This window comes from Lampetra planeri, chromosome 49, assembly GCF_965212315.1.
Source record: "Lampetra planeri chromosome 49, kcLamPlan1.2.h2, whole genome shotgun sequence".
In the NCBI taxonomy this organism is placed as follows: Eukaryota; Metazoa; Chordata; class Hyperoartia; order Petromyzontiformes; family Petromyzontidae; genus Lampetra; species Lampetra planeri.
Window position 1 is genome coordinate 3886545 of NC_136155.1, and position 24227 is coordinate 3910771.

Consider the following 24227-nt stretch of genomic DNA (forward strand, 5'->3'; position numbering starts at 1 on the left):
GAACTGGGTTGGTTGAAATAGGACTGCAGACGTCATATTTACGTTTGCTTTTAGAGAGTCGAGGAGGCAATGGGGGTCTGGCTTCATTGCTTCTGGAAACGCAGCCGATGCGGAACAACGCCACGGGGCCTGCGGGCTGCATCTGTCGAGCTCTCGCGTATTCGCCCGGCTCACGGCCTCAACGAGCCTCGCGAAACGTGGTTTGGCTTTTAACATTTTTATTTATGAATGAGATTACTTCCAAGTCAAATTTGTCGCTGCGTTCGTGGAGTATACAACTCGCCGTACGTGCGTGTGTGTGTGTGTATATAAAATAAAAATCTACTGCTGGATGAAGGCCTGTGAAGGCCCCCTCCTCCAGCACACCTCTGCTGGGCACTGTCGGCTATTAACAGTGAGAAGAGAGACGTTTGGAGGGAGGGAGGTCTTGCCAAGTTTTTCCCGCAGTGAGAGGGGGGAGACGGTAGGGGGGAGGGGCAGCGATGATTGCCACGTAGTCTACCAATGGAGTAAATTTGTGTGGTGTTAATTTTTAGTTGGTTTATATGTACTGCATATATTTTTTTATTTGGACCACGACGCCGATGGCGGCACACACAGTTGCCCCTCCCCCCGCCGCTTCTGCGAGCGACGTCACGGGATCTTTTACATCCAAAACTCGCGAGTGCGGTCCGTGCACACAGCAGTATTAATCGGGTGGGCGCTGGGTTCGAACTAAACTAACTTTGAATTTGACCACTTAAGGCCTCACTGAGCTACGTAGCTCTTTTTCCGAAGCGACTTGGCCACACATGACAGCTCGACGAAGTGGCTCGTCATCATCGACGTCATCGCATGGAAATTCATAGCCGCCAAATACTCTGAACGCACGTCGATTCTAAATGTAGGGGGGAAAAAAACCCACGATCATCCGTTGCCCTCTCTAAACGAAGTGAACGCTGAGCCGCTCGCGCGTTCTGAGACTCGGCGGTGAACGGGACCCCCTCGACGGGACACCCCTCGAAGGGGGTCCCCGTCAAGGGGGTCCCGTCGACGGAGACTCCCGCCACGCATCTCGCGGCCGTATCGTCACGCAAAAGAGTCAAAGGTCTAAACAATTAAAACCTTTTTTTAACGCCGGTGCTAAAATAAATTAAATGACCCTAAAATGTGTCCTGACATTTTTAGGGGGCCGCCCTGTAAGACCGTGTGTGTGTGTAATATAAACAAACAAACAAACCGGAGAAGAAGCAGTGATCTGAGACTGCCCGGGCGGGCTCCAAGCGCACGTGGCCCACTAAGCCATCAAACCAGTTCTGATTTGGAACCCCACGTCCGCCTCTCGGCACTAGTGAGCCCCCCCCACCACCACCAGCCCCCACCAGGTGATAAAGGCGCAGGCCGTGCAATTGCCGCTCTAGAACGAGAGCACCCTCCCGTGAGCCGTGGTCTGTCCACTGCTTGCCCGATGAAGGCTTCTTCTCCGGCCAGCCATGATCGTCGTTGTGGGCCGCGGTCTGTCCGCTGCTGGATGAAGGTTCCATCATACTCTTCGTTTTTTCGGCAAAGTCACGTAGGTCAAAATGAAATAAAAATTAATAAAAATAAAATAATAAAATTCACGACGTTTCGGAGGCAACACAAGTCTCCGTCATCAGGTGGGACCGTCACGGCTTGATGCAGCAAATCTGGCTGTGTCTGTCCCACCTGATGACGGAGACTTGTGTTGCCTCCGAAACGTCGTGAATTTTATTATTTTATTTTTATTAATTTTAATTTCATTTTTTACCTACGTGACTTTGCCGAAAAGACTAAGAGTATGAATCCTTGCAGTCACGAAAGCTTCAAATCTAGAATTAAAGTTCCATCACCCTACCACCACCGTCACCATCTGCAATGAACCACGGTCTGTCTACTGCTGGATGAAGGTTCTATCACCCTACCACCGCCGTCACCATCCGCAATGAACCACGGTCCATCTACTGATGGGCAGGAAGGGCAACCACCAGAGTGCGCGCTTGCACAGGGCTCCCCCCTGGTCGAGGGTGTCTTTTGGCCTACTCTTCCATGCTCGGCAGAGGTGGGAGGTCGTTTACCGTTGGAAATTCGGTTATCCGATTTTTTTTTTTACGTGGTTACTTTTTTAAGTCTCGTCTTTAAAACGCGTCTTCTCAAGCCCGTTCATCGCGTTCATCTCCTCGTCTCCGCCTTTCCGTATCCTTGATCTTGCAAGGCGCCTCGAGACGTTAGCGGAAGGTGCCCTTTACAGACAAATGTGAATTATTACGATTTAAGTGCCCACCAACGCTCGAGCCCAGCACGTGCCACGTGCCCCTGCGGGCATGTGGGGGACGGCAGGCAAGGTGACGATTCGGTGGCGGTCGGTCGTCTTGGGCCTGCTGCCCGCCACTAATTGCGAGGGGGGCCACGCGGAGGCCTGCAATTGCAAACCGATATAAAAAAAAAGTGACTGCAACTTCGATTTAAAGCTTTCGTGACTGCAGGGATACATCTTCTTGGTTCTTTCGGTAAAGTCACGTAGAATGGAAATAATAAAATAATAACTTCATTCAGACGCCGTCTCCCCCGACAGATCTGGTCTTCACCTGAGGACGGCTGCTTGCTTTGTGGCCGAAACGTCGTGAGAAATATTTTATAATTTTTTAATTTTTATTATTTCCATTCTACGTGACTTTACCAAAAGAACCAAGAAGATGACTGCAACTTGGCGCGGCTTGTCCCATAATGATGGTAATAGCAGTGGCGGTAATTACGCATTCGGAAGCCCTCTTTCCAGCGCTCGAGTGTGCTTATGTTGGGTCTTGTCTCAACGGGGAGGGGGGAGGGGTGGGGGGGGCTGTGGCGTTGGCGGGCGTCGAGAGGCGAGTGATACGAGATGCGCTCCTGGCTCCTCCTCCCACCCCCGAGATCGACTCGGGCCCCAGTTGAGTACTGTAACCTGGTGCGGTGTGCAAATATCAATAATGATGCTGGGGAGACAAAGGCGGCCGGGGTGCGGTGTTGGCCACCCCCCCCCCCCCCCCCTCTCGCGTGCTGTGCCGTCCTTTTTTTGTCCTTCCCCTGCACCTCCGATTTGGACACGGTTGGCTACGTATGGTGCGAAAGAAGTTCTACGTACAATGGCCCCCCCCCACCCACCCCCCCCCCCCGAGGTCACGCTCGTCCTGGTCTCTCGAGTTCTCTGCCGGCTCTTGAAACTCGGTATAGGCGAGGCCCTCGCGAACAGCACTTGCCCCTAGAAGTCTGTGGGGGATCTTTGCCTTTGTGATGACGCACGTGCTTTGAACTTCTTTCTGCACCGTACGCAGCCAACCGCGCTGATGGGCGACGCGGGGGAAGGACAACAAACTAAACTCGTTTCTGTCGTTTTGATGATGACGACGACGGTGGTGACGATGATGATACTGGCCGTGTGCGGCGACCCGAGTTCGATTCCCGTTCCCGGCCGGTACCAGTGACGATTATCTGGACGGGTGCTGGGCCTCCCCTAGGTCGACTCGGCCTCAAACGAGTACCTGGTTCGCTTGTCGACAACGTGGCCACTTGTGAGACGAAGGCTGGCGGGCGTGGTGCTGGCCACCCGCCCCCTCGTGTGCCGCGTCGTCTTCGTTGGCGCTGTCACTCCTCGCGAACGGCACAAGCCCCCAACAGTCTGCTAAAGGCTACACGGGGGGGGGGGAGGGGGGGTCATGATGATAATTGTGATGATCGTGATGATGGTGCCACCCTTCAATTAGAACACTTGGTGGGGGGAGGCGGGGGGGGTGGGCAAGCCACCTTTTTTTCTCCGCCGCGTTCCTGCTCGCTCGCTCTCTCCGCTCTCGGCCTCCTAACCCCGGTGCAAAGTTTCGTGCCGTGCGAGTCTCGGCCCGTTTCGGTCTCCAGCCACACCCCTCGTGCTGCGATGCCGAGCTACCAGAGGTATGTCGACGAGCACAAAGACAAAGATCCCCCCCCCCCCCGTATAGCCTTCAGCAGTAAGCTGGGGCAAGTGCTGTTAGCGAGCAGCAGCACTTTGTAAACGGGTGACAAGGGGTGGGGGGGGGAGCGTGTGGGGTGGTCTGCACTACTACGCCCGCCCAGCCCCCTTTGTCTACCCCCCCCCCCCCAGCGGTGATGTTGACTGCACACCGCCCGCACCAGGCACTCGTTTGAGTCCGAGGTCGACCCTGAGGGTCGAGGGCCAAGGGGGGACCGGTTCGGATCCTCGCGATCACCGGTGTCGGTGTTGCTGGTGGGCACCTGGAGGGAGACTCGAGGTGGTAGAAATCGCGGAGGAGCTGAGAGAGAGAAGAGGCTCTGGGGGCGTGGCACGGTCGTGTCGTGTGACAACGGGGACCTTCACGTGGGTCAGAAGGTGCCAGCGATGCAAGTGGACAGGAAAAGAGGTCAACAGAAGAAGAGGTGGGGGGGGGGGGCGATGTGGTGCGATCGGTAGTGGCGGCACTAGGAGCTGAAAGAGATGGCGTGGACAAGGTTGGCAAGGGACGGGGGAAGGGAGGGGACCCGGGAGGGGACCCCCCCCGGGAGGGGACCCCCCCCCGGGAGGGGACCCCCCCCCCCCCCCCGCACGAGTGGGACAAACGCGTGGTGGAAGAAGACTAAGACGAAGAAGATTGACGTTGCTGTGATGGTGGCCGCGATGTGGGGGAATCGAACTCGCGCCGCTGCCGCTCGCCTGCTCCAGTCCCCCAGCCGCACCCCTTGAGCGAGCCCGGGCTCGCAGACGTTGCGTCGACGATGGCAAAAGATTACGAAGATTTCCCCCCCTGGCTTAGCGCCGCTTGTGATCGGCACCTACGAAGGCGGAGAGGGTGGGTGGCCAGCAGCACGCTCGGCTGTCTTTGTCTCTCTGTGTGTATACACACACACGCCGCATTGGGTACCGTTCTAATTTTAGGCCGAGTCAACCTGGAGGTGGCCAAGGACCGGTTCGAATTAATCGCCACTTGGCGTTGACCGTGAGCAGGAATCGAACTCGGCTCGGCAGCTTCGTTCGCTCTGTTGGCTACGTGGAGTGTGCGAAAATAAGTTTTTACATGCTTAGCGCAGCGCGCTAACCATTGTGCCACCCCTCCCAATGCACACACGCACACAACCACAAGCGACCGCAACACACACCAAACCAGATGTGCCGCTTAAAAATAATCCCTCCCCCCTCTATCCCCCCCCCCTTACGCCGGATGCTCACGTCATCCACAAGCCGCAAGAGACGTGGGCTGTCCGGCTGAGCCAGCCGGGCAGATGCCGCGTCGGAATACCGAGCCGGATCTGCCGGGGATCCTGCGGTTCCGATCCGGGTCTCCGGTTTGAGAGTGAAGTCACTTTCAGGGTCTAAACATTTGCTGAAGTTTCACTGGAAGGGGTAGGCAATGCACGGTGCGAAATAACTTCAACGTACATGCAAGAAATACAGTAACTGTATTGGGACCGAGGCTCCCGCAAGGCCCTATGCAGGAGGGCGTGTGGCACAGTTTAGAGCCGACTGTCGCAGAAGGGCGGTTGTGTCGCTACAGTTGTATTTTTTTTTCCCTGAATAAAATTACCGCTGAACCACTCGCGCATTCTGAGAGTCAGCGGGGAACGTGATTTCCCCCGCCCCCCCCCCCCGCCGCTACCCTTGCGACCCGCAGGCATCTCGGGAACGGGTGAACGAGCGTTTGTACGCGTTGGTGCAAAACCGGAGCACCTGGAGAAAATGCGCGCGCGTGCAGATGGAACGGGTGGATTCCTCATTTTGCCGTAACCAAGCGAGGTCGAGGGAGGGGGTGGGGGGTTAGGCGGGTCACGTGGCCGTAGACTGGCGTTCACCTTCCTGGCAGCGAGCCCGACGCTCGCAGCTCCCGCTGGGTGGGGCTTCCTGCGAACTTTGGATAATTTTCAGCGAAAACAACGCCAAACCCTGCCGCGATATCCAACCTATTCTTCAGCTACACAAAGCCATTGGCAAGGACCATTGTTTCACCGCAAGGTTATGCCCCCCTCCCCCCCCCAAAAAAAAAATGGGCGCCACGGTGGCTAGGAGATGTTAACTACATCGCCCGGTATGCAGGAGGTCGTGTGTTCGATTACAACTCTTGACGCCTGCTGTGTATATTTGTAGTTTGCATGATCTGTCTCCCCGTGGTCGCGTGGCTTTTTCTCCAGCCCATCCGGGTTTTTCCCCTCCGCATCGCGCGTGTTTGGAGTATTTGGCTGCTACAAATGTCCACACGATAAGCCCACGGGGCCACACGGGGCCACGGATCACTCCTGCTAAGCTGATCCAACGCGATTCAAACTTAATGTGGTAAGGGATCGACTTGGGAGAAAACCGAGTCGCGCGTCTGTCCGTCTGCCGGTCTATTTACGATAACTCCTGCGGACACGGTCCGATGCGAACGCAAACTTCGGCGTGAAATTCGCCCCCCCCGAGTGGAAAACCGGACATTTTCGTACGAGGGTTTCCTCCACAACGTAACGTGAGAGACGCGGAAGCGCACGCGGCACAACGGACTACTGTAACTCGCGAGGATTAAAATCCAGCTGGCTCTGGCCGCTGCCCCCTCCCCCCTCCCCCCTTCCCCCCGTCAGCTTCCGTACGGCCAAATAAGTTATTGCCCCGGACGAAAGGGGCGCGTTGGAAAGCGTCGCAGCATTATCCCGCGCCTGTTGTCACGACACACTTCCCCATCTTGTTTGAATCTCTTGCTCGGTCCCCCCCTCCCATCGCTATTCTGTTGCTACTCTGCCACCCCGGTGACCGATTCCTGTGAGCGTCACTCGTGGATTCCTTCCTTCACCTGCCTTGGGGACTCCAGGGATGGGAGCCACACCGTGTTCAACCACCACCACCACCTTCTTGGTTCTTTCGGTAAAGTCACGTAGAAGGAAAAGAATAAAATAATAAAAATAAAACATAATAAGATAATTCTCACGACGTTTCGGCCACAACGCACGCAGCCTTCTTCAGGTGGAGAATAGGTCTGCCACCTGAAGACGGCTGCTTGCGTTGTGGCCGAAACGTCGTGATAATTATTTTATTATGTTTTATTATTTATTATTTTCCTTCTATGTGACTTTACCGAAAGAACCAAGAAGATGAATCCCTGCAGTCACGAAATCTTTAAATCGAAACACCACCACCACCACCACGTTCAACCACCACCACACTGCTTGTCGCAATAAAGGCTTAAGATCCCCATGTCGACTTAACAGACTGTTGGGGCAAGGGCTGTTGGCAAGCACCAAATGAGAGCCGGCACTGCACACGATAGGATGGGTTGCCAGCACCACGCCCGGCCGCCTTTGTCTCCCCAGTGGCGATGTTGACTACTCGTTTTGAGGCTAAGTCGTCCTAGGGGAGGCCCAGGACCGGTTCGGATAATCGTCACCGATGTTGGCCATGAGCGGGAAGCTAACTCGGTCGGCTGGGTTTGTAGCGGAGCGTGCTCACCACTATGCCACCGCTCCCCACTTATCACCTTACTCGCTCATCAACTCACTCGCTAACCCCCTTACTCATCAACTCACTCACTAACTCACTGGCTCACCACCTTACTCACTCAACTCGCTCACTAACCCACTCACTCGCCACACTGCAGGTCACAACGCTTTGGAATTCCCTGCCGTCATCTCTTTCGCCCAAGTTCTTAAAGCAATAACTTTCGCTCAACTCGAGCAACTTATTCTTTACCTACGTGACTTTACCGAATAAACCTAAGAGTATTATTCTTACTTGTGAACTATTGCACCTTCGGGTGGTGCTGTTCGTTGCTGGCCGCTTGGGCACTTTGGGCCTGTGTGCTCGGTAACTCTGCGTGCAGTGGAAAAAAAAAAAACCTCGACCGTAAAAGCGGGACGGAGTCCGTGCGTCTGCATGGTTTGTCTTCCTCGTTTAGCTCCTGCGCCCTTGGACATGCTTTCCTTCCACCCCTGCTCCCACCACCGCGCGCCGCGACCACGTCAATAACCACGTCAATAACCACGTCAATAATCCGGCCTTGGCTCCCTCGCGGGAAGCCGGCCCCACTGGCTGGGAGAAAAAATCCTGCGGAGTCTAGGTCTCTCCTTGGCCCCCGGGCGAAAAACAGATGTCGGAATGCTGCTGCTGCTCCTGCTGCTGCTCCTGCTGCTGCTCCTGCTTCGCGTTTCCATCGTCGAGGACGTTTGGCTGGCGGTTGTTGTTGTTGTTGTTGCTCGCGCTGGTAGGAATCAAACCCAGCGGACCTCGGCCGATCAAGTGAGCCCCCTCGGGGTTTTGTTAGTCGGGAGGGAGGGGGGGGGGTGCCGTAGGTGTCAAGACATAGGTGTGGTCCAGGCCAGGGAGGAAACCGGTTGAGTTGCATGCAACAAAGTTGTTGCAAACTGGTTGCCCGTTTAACGCGAGACGCAAAAAGACTCGACTCTCAAACGGTTGGATCTACCCAGTAGGTTTGCGCAACCTCGCGATTTGGTTGCTACAATCCCATTGTGGGTGGCTCGGGTAGGTGGAGCTAAGCAGGAAATGGGCGGGGCTCTGCCGTGGGGGGCGTGGTCAGACTTCAGCTACATCCCAGGCAGTGATACTATTTGTTCAGACTCGGACAGGCGATTTGAGTCCTGCGGATGTCGAGAGCGGTTTGCTTGGTCTGTTGATCGTTCAGCTGGGGGCGCCGCGGTGGCTAGGACATGTTAACTACCTCGCCTGGTATGCAGGAGGTCGTGGGTTCCATCCCGACCCTGACACCTGTATATTTGGAGTTTGCGGTGTCTCTCTTTCTTTCTCTCATCATCATCACGGTGGCTAGGAGATGTTAACTACCTCGCCTGGTATGCCGGAGGTCGTGGGTTCGATCCCAACCCTGATGCTTGCTGTATATTTGGAGTTTGCGTGTCTCTCTCTCATCATCATCATCACGGTGGCTAGGAGATGTTAACTACCTCGCCTGGTATGCCGGAGGTCGGTGGGTTCCATCCCGATCCTGATGCCTGCTGTATATTTTGAGTTTGCGTGTCTCTCCCTCTCCCCGTGGTGGTGCTTTTTCTCTCCCACATTTCGAATCAACGATCACGCGTTCTGAGTATTTGGCTGCTATCGATTTCCACATGATGATGATAAGCCACTTCGTATCATTTGTGGCCACGCCGCTTTTGAAAAGAACTTCATAGTCCAATGGGCCTTACCTGCTAAAATGAAGAGTTTAGTTTTTGTAGCTCAGCTGGACTGCAATCCAGATATTGAATCTCCCGTCGTGGCAGCTTAAGCAACGGTGCAGGTTTCTTAAATTCGCACTCCGCCCCCCCTTGCTCGACCTCTGTCCACCCGGCAGCGCCAATGGGGTTCACCGCCACCTCCTTTCAAGAGTCCTGAGACTCGGTGAGGCTTTCCTGGATAAATAAGGGAAATGTCATTGTGCAATCATTTCCTGGAATAGCAGGAATTGTGGTTGAACCCGGAGTTCAATTCCTGGCCGCGGCTAACCCGGTCCTTGGCCCCAACCAACCTGCGCTGTCCAAACGTGGTCAAGTATGGAGCCCGATCTAGATTTGAAGCTTTCGTGACTGCAGGAATCCATACTCTTTGGTTATTTCGGTAAAAGTCACGTAGGTAGAAATGTGTTTTTTATTTCTAACTACGTATTTCTAACTACGTGACTTTACCGAAAGAACCAAAGAGTATGGAGCCCGACTCGCAACACATTGCTCATCACTACAGCAGTAAGTGGCTTTCAAATTTCATTTATTTCCGTTGCTGCCTTCGCCACGACATGCAGGAGAGATGGGAGCTGGCCACATGCGCACACACACACACGTGTGCATGCGTGTGTGCATGCGTGTGCCTGTGGGGGAACGGTAGCATGGCAGTTAGCGCGCTACGCTACGAACCCGGCGACCCGAGTTCGATTCCCGCTCACGGTCAATACCAGGTGACGATTATCTGAACTGGTCCTGGGCCTCATCTAGGTTGACTCGGCCTGAAATGAGTACCTGTTGCGGTGTGTAAACATCGCCACTGGGGAGACAAAGTCGGCCAGGCGTGGTGCTGGCCACTCACCCTCTCGTGTGTCGTGCCGGCCTTCATAGGTGCTGTTCGCTAACAGCACTTGCCCCTTCAGTCTTAAGGCTATACGGGGGATCTTTGTCTTTGTGTGCCTGTGGGTGCAAGCAAGTTGGCACAGTAGTTGGAGCACAGCTTGGGACATCTGCCAGTCATCTCAGTCGGCCAACCCATGGCACCACCTGACTGTCAGCGGAGCCTTCGACACTTCACGTGGCCTCAAAGCCTCAAAGGCCTGGCACAAGTGCCGTGGTGACGTCACCACCACTTATTGGCGAATGACAGCTGTTGTTGCGTGTGTGTGCATGAGTGTGAGCGTGGGGAACGGTGGCGCAGTAGTTAGCGCAGTGCGCAACAAACCAGGTGAACCAGAGTTGGCGAACAACAGTGTTGATTATCTGAACCGGTCCTGGGCCTCCCCTAGGTCGACTCGGCCTAAAACATGGCCAGTTGGAAGACAAAGGCGGTCGGGCGTAGTGATGGCCACCCATCCCCCTCGTGTGCCGTGCCGGCCTTCATAGGTGCCGTTCGCTAACAGCACTTGCCCCTACAGTCTTAAGGCTACATGGGGGATCTTTGGTGACCGCTTGGGCGAGGCCTTCATCTGGCAAGTGGATATCTCCCTGTGGTGGTGTGAGCTGTGGCTATTGCAGGGCTGCGCCTTAGCCTTTTCCCCAGCTCCAGCGCTTGCCCCCAGAAAGCGTTCCCGTGCGGAGCCCTGCAACGGGCGACCGGAGTTTGCCCAGTGCGCGCGTGCGTTGAACTTCGCGCCGTACGTAGCCAGCCTTGGTAATCGGAGGTGCGGGTCGAAGGACAACGAGCAGTTCTAAAGAAGTGAGATTGTCAATCTAGACGGTGATTTTTTTTAAAGTGCGCAGCTCCCAGTGGCTTGCGAATATCTGGAAGGAAGAGCGTTTTTCCGGACGGTCGCGGAAGCTCATCTGAAAGCGCCGTGCGATGCGGCGACCGCCTTTGTCCGACGGGCAGCCGGAAAAAAAAAAAACGCCGCCGCCGCTGGCGAAGATGGGACTGGAGTTTTTTGGCGTGGCGATTTTTTTTTTGTGGTTTACGTTCTTTTCGACGTGATCGGCTTTAGGGGCATCGCGGTTCGTCTGCGGGCGAGCGCTTGGTGCGTGTGCATAACGAGAGCCCCCCCCCCCCCCCCCTTTGCGTTTGTGCTCCTCGTGCGTCATGCAGCAACAGAGGTGTGGACTCGAGTCATGTGACTTGGACTCGAGTCAGACTCGAGTCATGAATTTGATGACTTGCGACTCGACTTGGACTTGCATAACAATGACTTTGTCCCACCTCTGAGATGTGGACTCGAGTCATGTGACTTGGACTCGAGTCAGACTCGATTCATGAATTTGATGACTTGCGACTCGACTTGGACTTGCATAACAATGACTTTGTCCCACCTCTGAGATGTGGACTCGAGTCATGTGACTTGGACTCGAGTCAGACTCGAGTCATGAATTTGATGACTTGCGACTCGACTTGGACTTGCATAACAATGACTTTGTCCCACCTCTGAGATGTGGACTCGAGTCATGTGACTTGGACTCGAGTCAGACTCGATTCATGAATTTGATGACTTGCGACTCGACTTGGACTTGCATAACAATGACTTTGTCCCACCTCTGTGCAGCAAGCGATCAAGGAGCGGCCGGTCGGCGACGGCTCCCTGCTGATGCTCGAGGACGGCAAGAAGTGGAGGGAGAAGTACGTCCGCGTCACCGCCGACGACTACCTCGTCCACGTGTTCGACAGCAAAGAGGTGAGGTGTGTGTGTGTGTGTGAACTGTCGTGGGCTGGTGGGGCGGGTGGGGAGGGGTGGGGTGGGTGGGGAGGTGGGGAGGTGAGGGGCGGGTGGGGGGTGGGGAGGTGGGGGAGGGAGGGGACTTACTTTAAGAGACGTGCGCTGCTGTTGTTTCAACTCTCACACTGCGAGTGCTAACAATGACAGCACGGCATCTTCCATGTGTAGTGGCATCGCGGATGTCACCGTGTAATGCCGCCCCTAGAGAGGCTCGGTGAGCACTGACTGGCAGCGCTGGATGATGGCCCCACGCTCTGCGTGCAGTGCCGACCCCTACAGGATAGGGTGTGAGAGTGCCGGCCGTGTGAATGGGGTCACTAAGGGCCATGGTACTCTGGATGACCCCGAAGGACACGTGACCGGTAAAGTCTACACAGGGGCCTCCAGGTGGGGGCTAGGGGTGGTCACGTGTCAGGGCCGATGTCTTGCTCGAGGGTTCTCTGAGGTGGTCGTGGCTAAGGGCGGAGCTGGCCACGCCACGGACGAAGATAGAAGCCGGGTCCCCGAGAGGGACCGGCTGTTGTTGTTCATCCTGAAGAAATCTACGTCCGGGGAAGAATCGCCAACACGTGGACCTGGACCCTGGTTGGGGTCCTGTCCGTTGTAGCTACTCCCAGTGTGATTGGTGTAGTTAGCCGGGTGGTCCGCTACCATAGGATGTGACCTGGTCAAGGGGCAGTAACCCTTTTGTGTTGGTATCAATAAATGTGTTGCCTCCGAATAGTACGTCTGCGACTCAGTTGAACTCGCTACACATATATATATAAATGTGTATAAATGCGTATATGAAAGGTAACTTCGCTTGAAAGCACTGTGGATAGAGTGCCAGACTCAAACCTTGGAAGGTTACGAGATCGAATTCCGGTCAGTAATTAACTAAAATAATGCGTCTGTGGTGGGAAAAACACGGGGGCGGGCGGGGGGCCAATGAGGTTGCCGGTGCAAGCGAAGGCCCCTCTTCGTTGCAGCGGTCGTTGAGCGCCGTGCGTGCGTGCGCGTTGACCCGGATGGATGTCATACTTTTAGGGTTTTGTCGGTAAAGTCACGTAGGTAAAAAATAATAATAATAGAAATAAAATAATACATCACGACGTTTCGGAGGCGACACAAGTCTCCGTCATCAGGTGGGACCGTCACAGCCAGATTAGCTGTATCAAGTGAGGCAACAAAAATGTTGCAGTCACGAAAGCTTCAAACCGGATGGATTTCTCTTCTTGGTTCTTTCGGTAAAGTCACGTAGAAGGGAAGTAATAAAATAATAAAAATAAAACATGATAAAATAATTCTCACGACGTTTCGGCCACAACGCAAGCAGCCGTCCTCAGGTGAAGAATGCTGCTTGCGTTGTGGCCGAAACGTCGTGAGAATTGTATTTTATTATGTTTTATTTTTATTATTTTATTACTTCCCTTTTACGTGACTTTACCGAAAGAACCAAGAAGATGAATCCCTGCAGTCACGAAAGCTTTAAATCGAAATCGGATGGATTTCGTTTACCTTTTTTTCTAGTCGGCGCACCTGCAGGGCGACATCCACCCCCCCTTCACCCCCCCCCCACCCCCCGTACCTTCGTCAACGCCGTTGCAGTTGGGTCTGCGTGAATCTCCCTCCTTGGGTGTCTGCGCGTGCCCACAAAGTTTAATGACGAGCGACCTCAGAATCTCAGATTCGAACCCGGGAAACCCCGGGCAGTGCCGGCTAAGGGTGCCATGGCCCGGTGTCTCTGCCACGGCCGTTTCACGAACCCCTCCACCACCAAACCTGGTCCCCAACCCCCCCCCCCCCCCCGCTCACTTACCTCCTGTGCGCTCGGCACTAAAGTGGCTGTCGCAGAACAACCAGAGAGAGAGAGGCCAAAGCCCGTGGCGCAAAAAATAAAGATACGACGCTTGGCTTGACGGAGAGCGACAAACAAAAAACATAACTCTGATAATGATATGATAATTGTTTTTTTACCCTTCTATCTGGCAACAAAACTGACACCTTTTTTTACAAGGAGTCATGTTTGCATAGACCATAATACCTGCAGTCCAACACCATGTGAGACTAGGCTCTAAAGAAAGCTGTCTCGGGTGTGGACAAATCAACTTCAAGGACAGTGCACATTATCAGAGTTGTGTTTTTTGTTTGCATTATGACTGCAGGTATTGTGGTCTATGCAAACATGACTCCTTGTAAAAAAAGGTGTCAGTTTTGTTGCCAGATAAAAGGGTAAAAAACCAATTATCATATTGTTTACTGGCAAATGAGGTTCCAATGGTGGGAGAGCGACAAGTTTGTGCGGCGCGAGTTCCCCCCCCCCCCAAGTCTCTCATCGCGGCCGCGTGACGCCGCGGCGGCTTCGTGACTCGGGGTGGCGGGGGGCGTGGGGGGGGGACGACTCGCCCGTAGGGTGCACGCGGCGGGAGAGGCTGCTGGTGGCGCGGTAGCCGCGGGGTTGTTGCGTCATCACGCCACCCTGTCTCTCTCTCCTCCTTCTCCTGGCCGACTCACGCGGACGCCAAGTCTGCCCTTAGCTCGGAGGCGGCGGCTGCTGCCGCTCTGTGCGTGCGTGGAGGCGCGGCCGTGTTGGCTAAGCAGCTTCTGTTACGCGGCTGAATTCACGCGCGCAGTGCGGGGAGGGGGGTGAGCGGGGGAAGAGGACGAGTGGCGAACGGGGCGTGAAGAGGAGCCCACGTGGGGAAAAAAAAGTAGCTGAGATTTTTATGATTTCTAGCTCGAAAAAACGGGCGGTGGGGGGGTGGGTGCAGAGGGGGGCCCCCACCCTCTCCTAGTTTGACCTGATGGTGAACGTGGGTGTTGCGGTACCCTCTCTTGTTTTGTTTTATCTTACCAGGTAAGGCCCCCGCTGCGCTGCGTAGCTCAACGAAGTGGGCTTATCGCCACCGCGTGGGCATTTATAGCGGCGGCCAAACACTCCAAACGCGTTATGTTGATTCTAAATGCGGAGGGGACAAACCGGAGTGACCCGGAGGGAAAAATCCACGGACGTTGGGGGATCGTAGAGGTTCAGTACAACAGTGGATTTTACTGCACTGCTAACGGGGGGGGGGGGGGGGGCTATAGCACCCGTTTTGCACGGTGGGAGTCACCCATCCAAGGAAGTTTTTTCCAGGCTCGCCCTCCCCCCCCTGCTTAGCTTGCGAGGATCAGATGCATTCGGTGGTGGGGGGGGGGAGTGATTTGGTCGTGGCAGCAAAGTAACGAGAGGGAGAGACTTTCGCAAGACTCCCGCCGCTTCTGCTGCGAATGTAAAAAAGAAGAAGCGATCCACTGTGTGCCATGGGACTGAAAGTGAAATAACCGGCTGGGGAGAGACCGTCCGCGTATTCTGATGTTTATTGCCAAGCAGCCGGCGGTGATGGGTGCGGGAATTGGCAACGACCTCAAAGTCTCGACGCGCAAGAGTTGTGCTGCGGGTAGAGGTGAAAGCCAGTTGCTCAACTAAACTGTTTATTTTACCCGGTAAGGCCCACTGAGCGAAACAGCTCTTTCAGAAGTGACCTGGCCACAAATGATAGCTCCACGAAGTGGCTTCTCATCATCGCGTGGACATTTATAGCAGCCAAATACTCTGAACGTGTGACGTTGATTGGAAATGTGGAGGGACACGCAAACTCCAAATATACCGCAAACATCAGGGTCCGAATCGAATCCACGACCTCCTGTATACCATGCGAGGCAGTTAACATCTTGCATTGAATGATCATCTGCCATTCAATGATCATGACGCGAGGCTGGGGTCACTGTTCAATTAAATAGTAGATTTGTTATTTATTAAAAATCTTTGTAACCCGTAATAAATAAACAAATAGAATCAAACATTCTAGATTTGAAGCTTTCGTGACTGCAAGGATTCATATTCTTAGGTTTTTTCGGTAAAGTCACGTAGGTAAAAAATTCTAATTAATAAAAGTAATATAAAAATAAAATAAAAATTACATCACCTTAGCATTCTTAAGAATAGTGGCTATTTCAGCTCTTGCTACATCCGCATGGATGTGTCCTATGCCTCCTGAGGGCTACATCAATCTGAGAAATCACATCCTCTACTGGTATATATTTAGGGGTGACAGCGAAATGTAGTCCTCTGGCTAGTTCCGTCTTCAGATTGTCAGAATCAAACAATCTCAGGCGGCCAAATCTTCGGGATGCTCAACCTCCCCTCCCCTCCCTCCTTTAGCTCCGCCCACTTATTACATAGACACGCCCACTCCGCCCCTAGCACCGCCCACACAGCGGGTGGACCTGCCCACTTCGCTCTCAACACCCTGCCTCCATACAATTTGAGTCTCCTGGCAGCAGGTACATGACTTTTGAGTCTACTGGCAGCTATTCGCAGGCGTGCGTTCCACACGTGGATCTGCGGAACGCTCAGCTGCCAAAGACTACATAGGTCGGCAAGCATCCCGAGTTGAGAGTGAGATCAGAACAATTTTTAGAAAACTGGGGAACAATCTTGACGAATTTTTTTTTGTCGTAGGAACAAATATAATTCGTTCACGGGGTGGACACCAGGACAGACTTTTCGAGCCCCACTGCGGCTGTCCCAGCCAATCCAGAGGCATGAGGTGGCGAGATGTTGACTACCTCGCCTGGTATACAGGAGGTCGTGGGTTCGATCCCGACCCTGACGCCTGCTGCTGTATATTTGGTGATTGCGTCTCTTATCATCATCATCACGGTGGCTAGGAGATGTTAACTACCTCGCCTGGTATGCAGGGGGTCGTGGGTTCGATCCCGTGTCTCTCTCTCTCTTATCATCATCATCATCACTGTGGCTAGGAGATGTTAACTACCTCGCCTGGTATACGGAAGGTCGTGGGTTCGATCCCGACCCTGACGCCTGCTGTATATTTGGAGATTGCGTCTCTCTCTCTTATCATCATCACGGTGGCTAGGAGATGTTAACTACCTCGCCTGGTATACAGGAGGTGTTGGGTACGATCCCGACCCTGACGCCTGCTGTATATTTGGAGTTTGCGTGTCTCTCTCTCATCATCATCACGGTGGCTAGGAGATGTTAACTACCTCGCTGGTATACGGAAGGTCGTGGGTTTGATCCCGACCCTGACGCCTGCTGTATATATGGAGATTGCGTGTCTCTCATCACGGTGGCTAGGAGATGTTAACTACCTCGCTGGTATACGGAAGGTCGTGGGTTCGATCCCGACCCTGACGCCTGCTGCTGTATATTTGGAGTTTGCGTGTCTCTCTCATCATCATCATCACGGTGGCTAGGAGATGTTAACTACCTTGCTGGTGTACAGGATGTCGTGGGTTCGATCCCGACCCTGACGCCTGCTGCTGTATATTTGGAGTTTGCGTGTCTCTCTCATCATCATCATCACGGTGGCTAGGAGATGTTAACTACCTCGCTGGTGTACAGGAGGTCGTGGGTTCGATCCCGACCCTGACGCCTGCTGCTCTATATTTGGAGTTTGCGTGTCTCGCGTGGATTTTTCTCCAGGATCCTCCAGTTTTAGCCCTCCACATTTTAGAAACGTGCATTCCGAGTATTCGGCCGCTTCTAAATGTCCACGCGATGATAAGCCACCTTGTGTAGAGCTATCGTTCGTAGCCTGCCAGGTCTCCTTCTGAAAAAAGATCTGTCTAGCTCAGTCGGCCTTGCCTGGTAAAATAAAAAAATAGATATTTTTGGTGGTCTGAGCTCTGGCTTGGGGTTGTGACTGCTGGAGTTCAATATTTACTCCGGGCTTTGCTGTGGATTTCCGTCAGCGGGTGACTTTAAGTGCAGCCAAACAAGTGACTCCTCTTTTTCATAAACGTGTTTTACTTTTTCATGAGTAATAAAAATGTTGGAATTTGCATCGCGGTTCACCGGTGCTCTCCCCGTGTACTCGTAAAGAATACATATTTGCAGATATAGGCTCTACAGTCCTTTTGGCGTCATCTGGTCCGACCCATGTGAGACTAGGCTCTAAGGAAAGCTGTCTCGGGTGTGGACCAATCAACTTCAAGGACAGTGCATATATGATCAGAGTTATGTTTTTTGTTTGTATTATGGCTGCAGGTATTGTGGTCTATGCAAACATGACTCCTTTTAAAAAAGGTGTCAGTTTTGTTGCCAGATAGAAGGGTAAAAAACAATTTCTACAGTCCTTTGTTAATCCACTCCTCAAATCTGTAAATTATCTGGAACAGCCATTGTAACAGAATAATAATATTTTTTACAAATGTGTTACATGGATAGTGGTGGCTCTCTTACACAGACCGATGGAGATACATAGAGACCCATAGAGATAAATAGACAAGACACGGAGAGAAAGAGATACACACACTGGTGGAGCCGGTGGGGTGGCACGTGCCCCCCCCTCAATGATTCGATCGAAATCCCTAATTTCGATCGGATCATTGGGGTTTATTAGTAATAAATCGACATTTTGCGACCCCCACTGCCACTGTGTCGCATATTATTACGTGCCAGGGACTCTGAGATGATAGGACAATAGTCTGAGTCCATAATTGGCAATACGTAACGGCAAAGCAGTTATAAGTGACTCACAGAATTGTGCGCAGTTGCGTATACAGTACACGACTTCCCTGAAGGCATCAACAGCTTCAACGGTTCGAATTCGACCGTCAATCGATGGCTGCGCCATCGCTGCACACGCATCGAATAAAAAGCAAGGGACAAGTCCTTACTTGCTAACAACTCCTCTATCATTTTTCATTGCTGGAGGGGTTGCCCCCTCTACCTGAAACTCCATAGAAATAAAGGAGACCCATAGAATGTAAAAAACAAGAATAGCTTTTACTCCGTTCTGGCAATAAAACAGGAGGTGTTAAGATGTTCTAACGCCAAATGGAATCAAGTCTGCATTGACCACACGTTACTTGTAGAAAATCGTGCATTGTCTTTGAGACTGATTGGCAGTTTCCATTGCTGCATCATCATCATCGTCATCTACAAACTAAACTTGACAAGCTATTTGTTCCATTGGAACCTCATTTGCCAGTAAAAAAATATGATAATTGGTTATTACCCTTTTATCTGGCAACAAAACTGACACTTTTTTACAAGGAGTCATGTTTGCATAGACCACAATATCTGCAGTCCAACACCATGTGAGGCTAGGCTCTAAGGAAAGCTGTCTCGGGTATGGACCAATCAACTTCAAGGACAGTGCATACATTATCAAAGTTGTGTTTTTTTGTTTGCATTATGACTGCAGGTATTGTGGTCTATGCAAACATGACTCCTTGTAAAAAAGGTGTCAGTTTTGTTGCCAGATAAAAGGGTAAAAACCCAATTATCATGCTATTTGTTATTTTACCAGGTCAGACCACAATGAGCCCACGTAGATCTCTTTCCAGAAGCGACCTGGCCATTGCATTGACAGCTCAACGGAAGTGGCTCACCATCTCGTGGAAATATACAACAGGCAGCCCAAATACTCTAAACCTCCCCTGGCATTCCAAGGCGGTCTCCTATCCAAGCCAAGTGCTAACCAGGCGCTCGGCACCTGTTGTAAATAAGAATAATGCGCCATGCGTGGAAAGCGGGAAACAAAAACGGAGCCAGGGCAATTGACCAAACTCAAGAGGGGAAGGCCATATTCTTAGGTTTTTTCGGTAAATCCACGTAGGTAAAAGAAAAAATTACAGCACGATACAGCTATCGTGCTGTGACGGTTCCACCTGAAGACGGAAGCTTGTGTTGCCTCCGAAACGTCGTGATTTTTATTTTATTTTTGTTTTACTTTTATTAATTGAAAAAAATTTTACCTACGTGACTTTGCCGAAAAAACCTAAGAATATGAATCCTTGCAGTCACGAAAGCTTCAAATCTAGGGGAAGGCCACTTGAAAGAGATGGATTTTCAAAGCAGACTTAAATATATCTACCGACCTCCGATGGCCTGATTTCAAGTGGCAAGGCGTTCCATAGCTCAGGTGCCACGCTAACAAAAAGCCGATCGCCAAACGGAGCGCAAGCTAGAGACCTGGGAGTGCTGAGCAGTTGAAGATCGGAAGATGTTAAGGACCTTGATGGAATTATATTAATGTATTAGTTCCTGCAGGTAATGTGGGGTGTGAGCCCCCTTTTAAAGCCTTTTAGGTTAATAACATTATCTTAAAATCCACTCTGAATTTGACCGGTAGCCAATTAAGAGATTAGAGGACCTGGTGTAATGGTGCTCACGTTAACAGTCCACGTGGTATAAGCACTCGAGCAGCCGCGTTCTGAACCAGCTGGAGTCTGCCCAGCACTTTGCTCGGTATCCCACCCAGTGAGGGTTGCAGTAGTCGGGTCGGAGCAGAGGTCGCAAACGGGTTTTGATTCCTTACCCGTACCCGTACCCGGCCGCACCAGGGTCGCAAACGGCTACCCGTACCCGTACCCGGCTGGGTACGGGTAGCTGGGTATCGGGTAGGGTACGGGTATCGGGTACCCGATTGCGACCTCTGGGTCGGAGGTAACATAGAAAGCATGGACCAGTCTCTCCAAGGTGAGCTGGTGAGCAGGTGACAGGAAGTGGTGCTTCCTGGCAATACTTCTTAGGTGGATGATGACCAGTCGAACTGAATGCAAAGTGTTTCTGACCTCCCGTGTGGGACTGACACGTCGTGACCATCAATCAACAAACGAGGCGAGCCAATTTTGGAAAGATGCCGAGTGGGGGCCGATGAAGATGGCTTCGGTCTTGTCAGCATTTCTTTTTTGTAAGCAAAGAGTTTCGGCGCAACCATGAATTCACGACTGTTGGTGATGCAGATAGCGCGGAAGAAACTGTTGCATCGCAATGGTAGTGTAATGACAACTTGACACTTCTCTTGAGATGGCACTTTATTGAAGACACATTCACGTGACATCGGGCGGAGACCCCCACTGCAACAGCCCCGAGTCTCCCGCGCATCTCCCCCTTTTATACCAACACGAGGCCACACCCCCCCTTCTGGATCATTCTCGCTGACTCTGGACGCTCGCTCCACCGGCAGACTCCACCGTCCTCTTCCGTCGCCTGACCACGCTCCCTTCTCGAACATTCCCGTAGCCACTGGTCCCTTCACACTCACAACTGACTCCCTCGTCATTACCTCCCGTAGCCACCAGTCCCTTCACACTCACAGCTGATACCCCCGTCATTACCTCCCGTGGCCACCAGTCCCTTCGCACTCACAGCTGACTCCCCTGTCATTACCTCCCATGGCCACCAGTCCCTTCACACTCACAACTGACTCCCCTGTCATTACCTTCCGTGGCCACCAGTCCCTTCGCACTCACAACTGACACCCCTGTCATTACCTCCCGTGGCCACCAGTCCCTTCGCACTCACAGCTGATTCCCCTGTCATTACCTCCCGTGGCCACCAGTCCCTTCGCACTCACAACTGACACCCCTGTCATTACCTCCCGTGGCCACCAGTCCCCTCGCACTCACAACTGACTCCCCCATCATTACCTCTCGTGGCCACTAGTTATTTCGTACTGTAGGCTGACCTCCCTGTCATTGCCTCCCGTGGCCACTTGTCCACTCACACCACATGCAGGCTCTGTTGTCATTACAGTAGGATAAAGTAGGATAAGCCAATGTTGTTGGAGCAGAGTACCCAACGGTGCCACCGAGATGCTAAAAAGTGATGGGCCAAGCACCGATCCCTGCGGAACACCACGGAGAACCGGCCTAATTGGTGATTTGAAGCTACCCTTTGTAACGTGGGACCCGCGATTATTTAAGTGAAGAGTGGAACCACAACCCAGCTATGCCAGAGATCCTCTCCCCCCATTGAAACGTCGAGTTGCTCAGGGAGAAAACCCCGCGGTCAACGGAGTCGAATGCCGCGCGCAGATCGAGCAGAATGAAGAGGCTGACGAAGCCTTCATCTGCTGACGAAAGTAAATCGTCGACCACCCTTGCCAGAGCGGTCTCGGTGCTGTGCTGTGGCTTCTGAGCTCCGGCGACTTGAGCCTTCGGGTGATTTGATTTTGTTGTTGTAGTTTTTTAACGTGGCCGTGGGGCAGTAGCCTGGCAGGCTTCCCCACCCACACAGTGACTCGATGGCGTTGTCAGAATCTGTAGGAAAGCGATGTTTGTACAAGGAGGGGGGGAGGTGCGTGGGGGGGGGGGCAGTGGAGGGAGGTGCGTCGGGTGGGGGCATGGTGGGTGGGGGGGGGTGCACTACTGGTAGCCGTAAGGGATATTTTTGTAAAATGTGGATCGGCACGGATATTTCACCCCATTTAAGGAAACGTTTTCCAGGCCCCATTTCGATTTTGCACGAGCTGGAGTAGTTTCTGCATTTGCGCTCTTCAACTGAGGCTGCGATGAGACCAGGGGGGGGCGATGCTGTGGCCGAGATGTTAACTACCTCGCCTGGTATACAGGAGGTCGTTGTGGCCAAGTTGCTGCTGAAAAATCTGGTCAAATAAAAAAATAGTGTTTTTAATTTAGAACGGCATGCAAATTCAACTAACAGTTCCTGAAGAAGTGCATTGTGGTCCTTGTTTTAGACTGTACCATCGGTCTCTCCTTCGTTACCGCTTCCAAAAATCCGACGAGGATGATTCCGTCTCAATTGTAATGTTTTCTTAAAGCTGTACAGCAAAACGGAACATTAATTCTAAGAATAAGGTCAAGAATCGTACTTAAGTTTGGGGCGCGGTGTGGGAGACTTCAAAGCAGCACCGCCCTCCTCCTCCTGTTGGTGCCTTTTTCGGCTTAAAAATATTAAATTTGGGAAAGGGAAAAAAATAGCTGCGTCTGAGCCGTAGCCACGGCAGTCGGTGTGCCGCCCGTCGTGGTCGCGCTTGGGGAGCGGCTTTTCAAAGGCGCAGTTTGCAAGTTGAGATTATTTATTGTTACTGTTACGTTGCGTTTTCATTTTTAAATCCTTTATATTAAGTTCACTTGCTTGCTTGCACGCTTACGATCGTGCAAATCTTTCGGTAGTTTTTTAACCCACTTCCCGTGATCCAATCGAGCTGACATTTTGCACACAGACTCGTTGTGCGTGACAATTTATTTTCGTGAAAATTTTTTTTCCATGACTTTACACTTTTTGGGGAAAAATTTTTATATTTAATTACCAATTGCTTAATGGTGGCAGGCAATCATCTGACCCATAGGTGGCAGCTATCTCAAGCCAGAGGACGAGAGGACTCTAGCCGCCATGCATATAAAGGATTTATAGTGAAAAACTTTGTTTTTACAGGTTAATTTTTTTAACGCTGCGTTCACTCGCAAAGGCCACACTTTTCCAAAAATACAATCCCTGCCTCCCCTGCCCGCAGAACGACCTCACCGCACGCCGTTTACCGTGACACTGCTCATGATGCCCCTTGTCCTTTACCCCCCCCCGCCCACCAAAAGGCCCAACTCACACCAAGACGTCACCGTCGAGGGTGTAGGAGGTCACGGTACAATTTGTGCCAAGTTTTGAAAATGATCGTCAATTGTAACTGATGGGTTTTATTGAGCGTGGCCGGTCTTCACTCCCACGCGCGCGCGCAAAATCGGTCGGTCGTCAGCCGGTCGATGGCGCAATGCAGAGACGGGGGGGGGGTGGTGGTGACAACGATAACGGCAGTCTGTGTCAAACCGTAAAAAAACAAATCACGATAGGGCCGTCCAAAAACAAACGTGCGCAAATTCCGCAACAGTTCCTAACACGCATTTTAACGAGCGATTTAGTAACGTCAGTAGGCTGCGATGACACACCGGGGGCGGGCGACGTTTCAAGCAGCGCGCGGCCGGTTTCCTCTCTGGCGACTGCCTAAAGCGCAGCGCAGACTTCACACACCGGAAGTTGCGTTCGTGTCGGATCCACACGGCAGGAGTTATCGTGACCCCACTGACAGGTTAAAAATAAAGGCAAAAGTGGGTTTCCGGCTCGAATGAGCATTGAGGCGTTGGTGCTCTTTTTTTTACCGTTCACAGCTCTGAGTCTCCTTCATTTGGTTGGAGGACTCGAACTCAGGTTGCCGAGTTCGTAGATAACCGCCGGGACCAGCCACTACTCGAACGCTGCCGTGTGATTTGCGCGAGCGATTTTTTGTTAAATAATCGATTCCGAGTCGCGCGCCGTTTGACGCCTGAGACACGAGCGCGGTGACCGTTTTAATGCGGGAAATATCTTTACACAAATATACGCGCGCACGCGCAAAAAAAAAAGGAAATGGCCAAACAATATAAATCAAGCCCCTTTGGGCTGTCCGAGACGCGTCTCCGGGTAAATAAGCAAATTCTCCCGCGCGAGTGTGTGACGGCGACGCGTGAATGCGAGCGCTGTCCTGTGCACATCGTCGCTGCCCGTCGGTGACGACGCGGCACGGAGCCAGGTGAGGCCCAGGCGGTTGGAACCACCCCCTCCGGCAGGCCGCCCTGGTTATTATCGCCGCGGTTGTTGTTGTACCAACCGCTCGCGCG

The 24227-nt window shown here is 52.6% G+C and overlaps 1 protein-coding gene across 1 annotated transcript in view; it reads left to right on the forward strand.

Moving 5' to 3' along the window:
- Positions 1-24227, forward strand: part of LOC144734014 (protein Niban 2-like) — a 69519-nt gene that overhangs the window by 24763 nt on the left and 20529 nt on the right. The window contains 1 exon segment of the mRNA XM_078616052.1: positions 11667-11795. Coding sequence (XP_078472178.1) covers positions 11667-11795 — 129 coding nt within the window.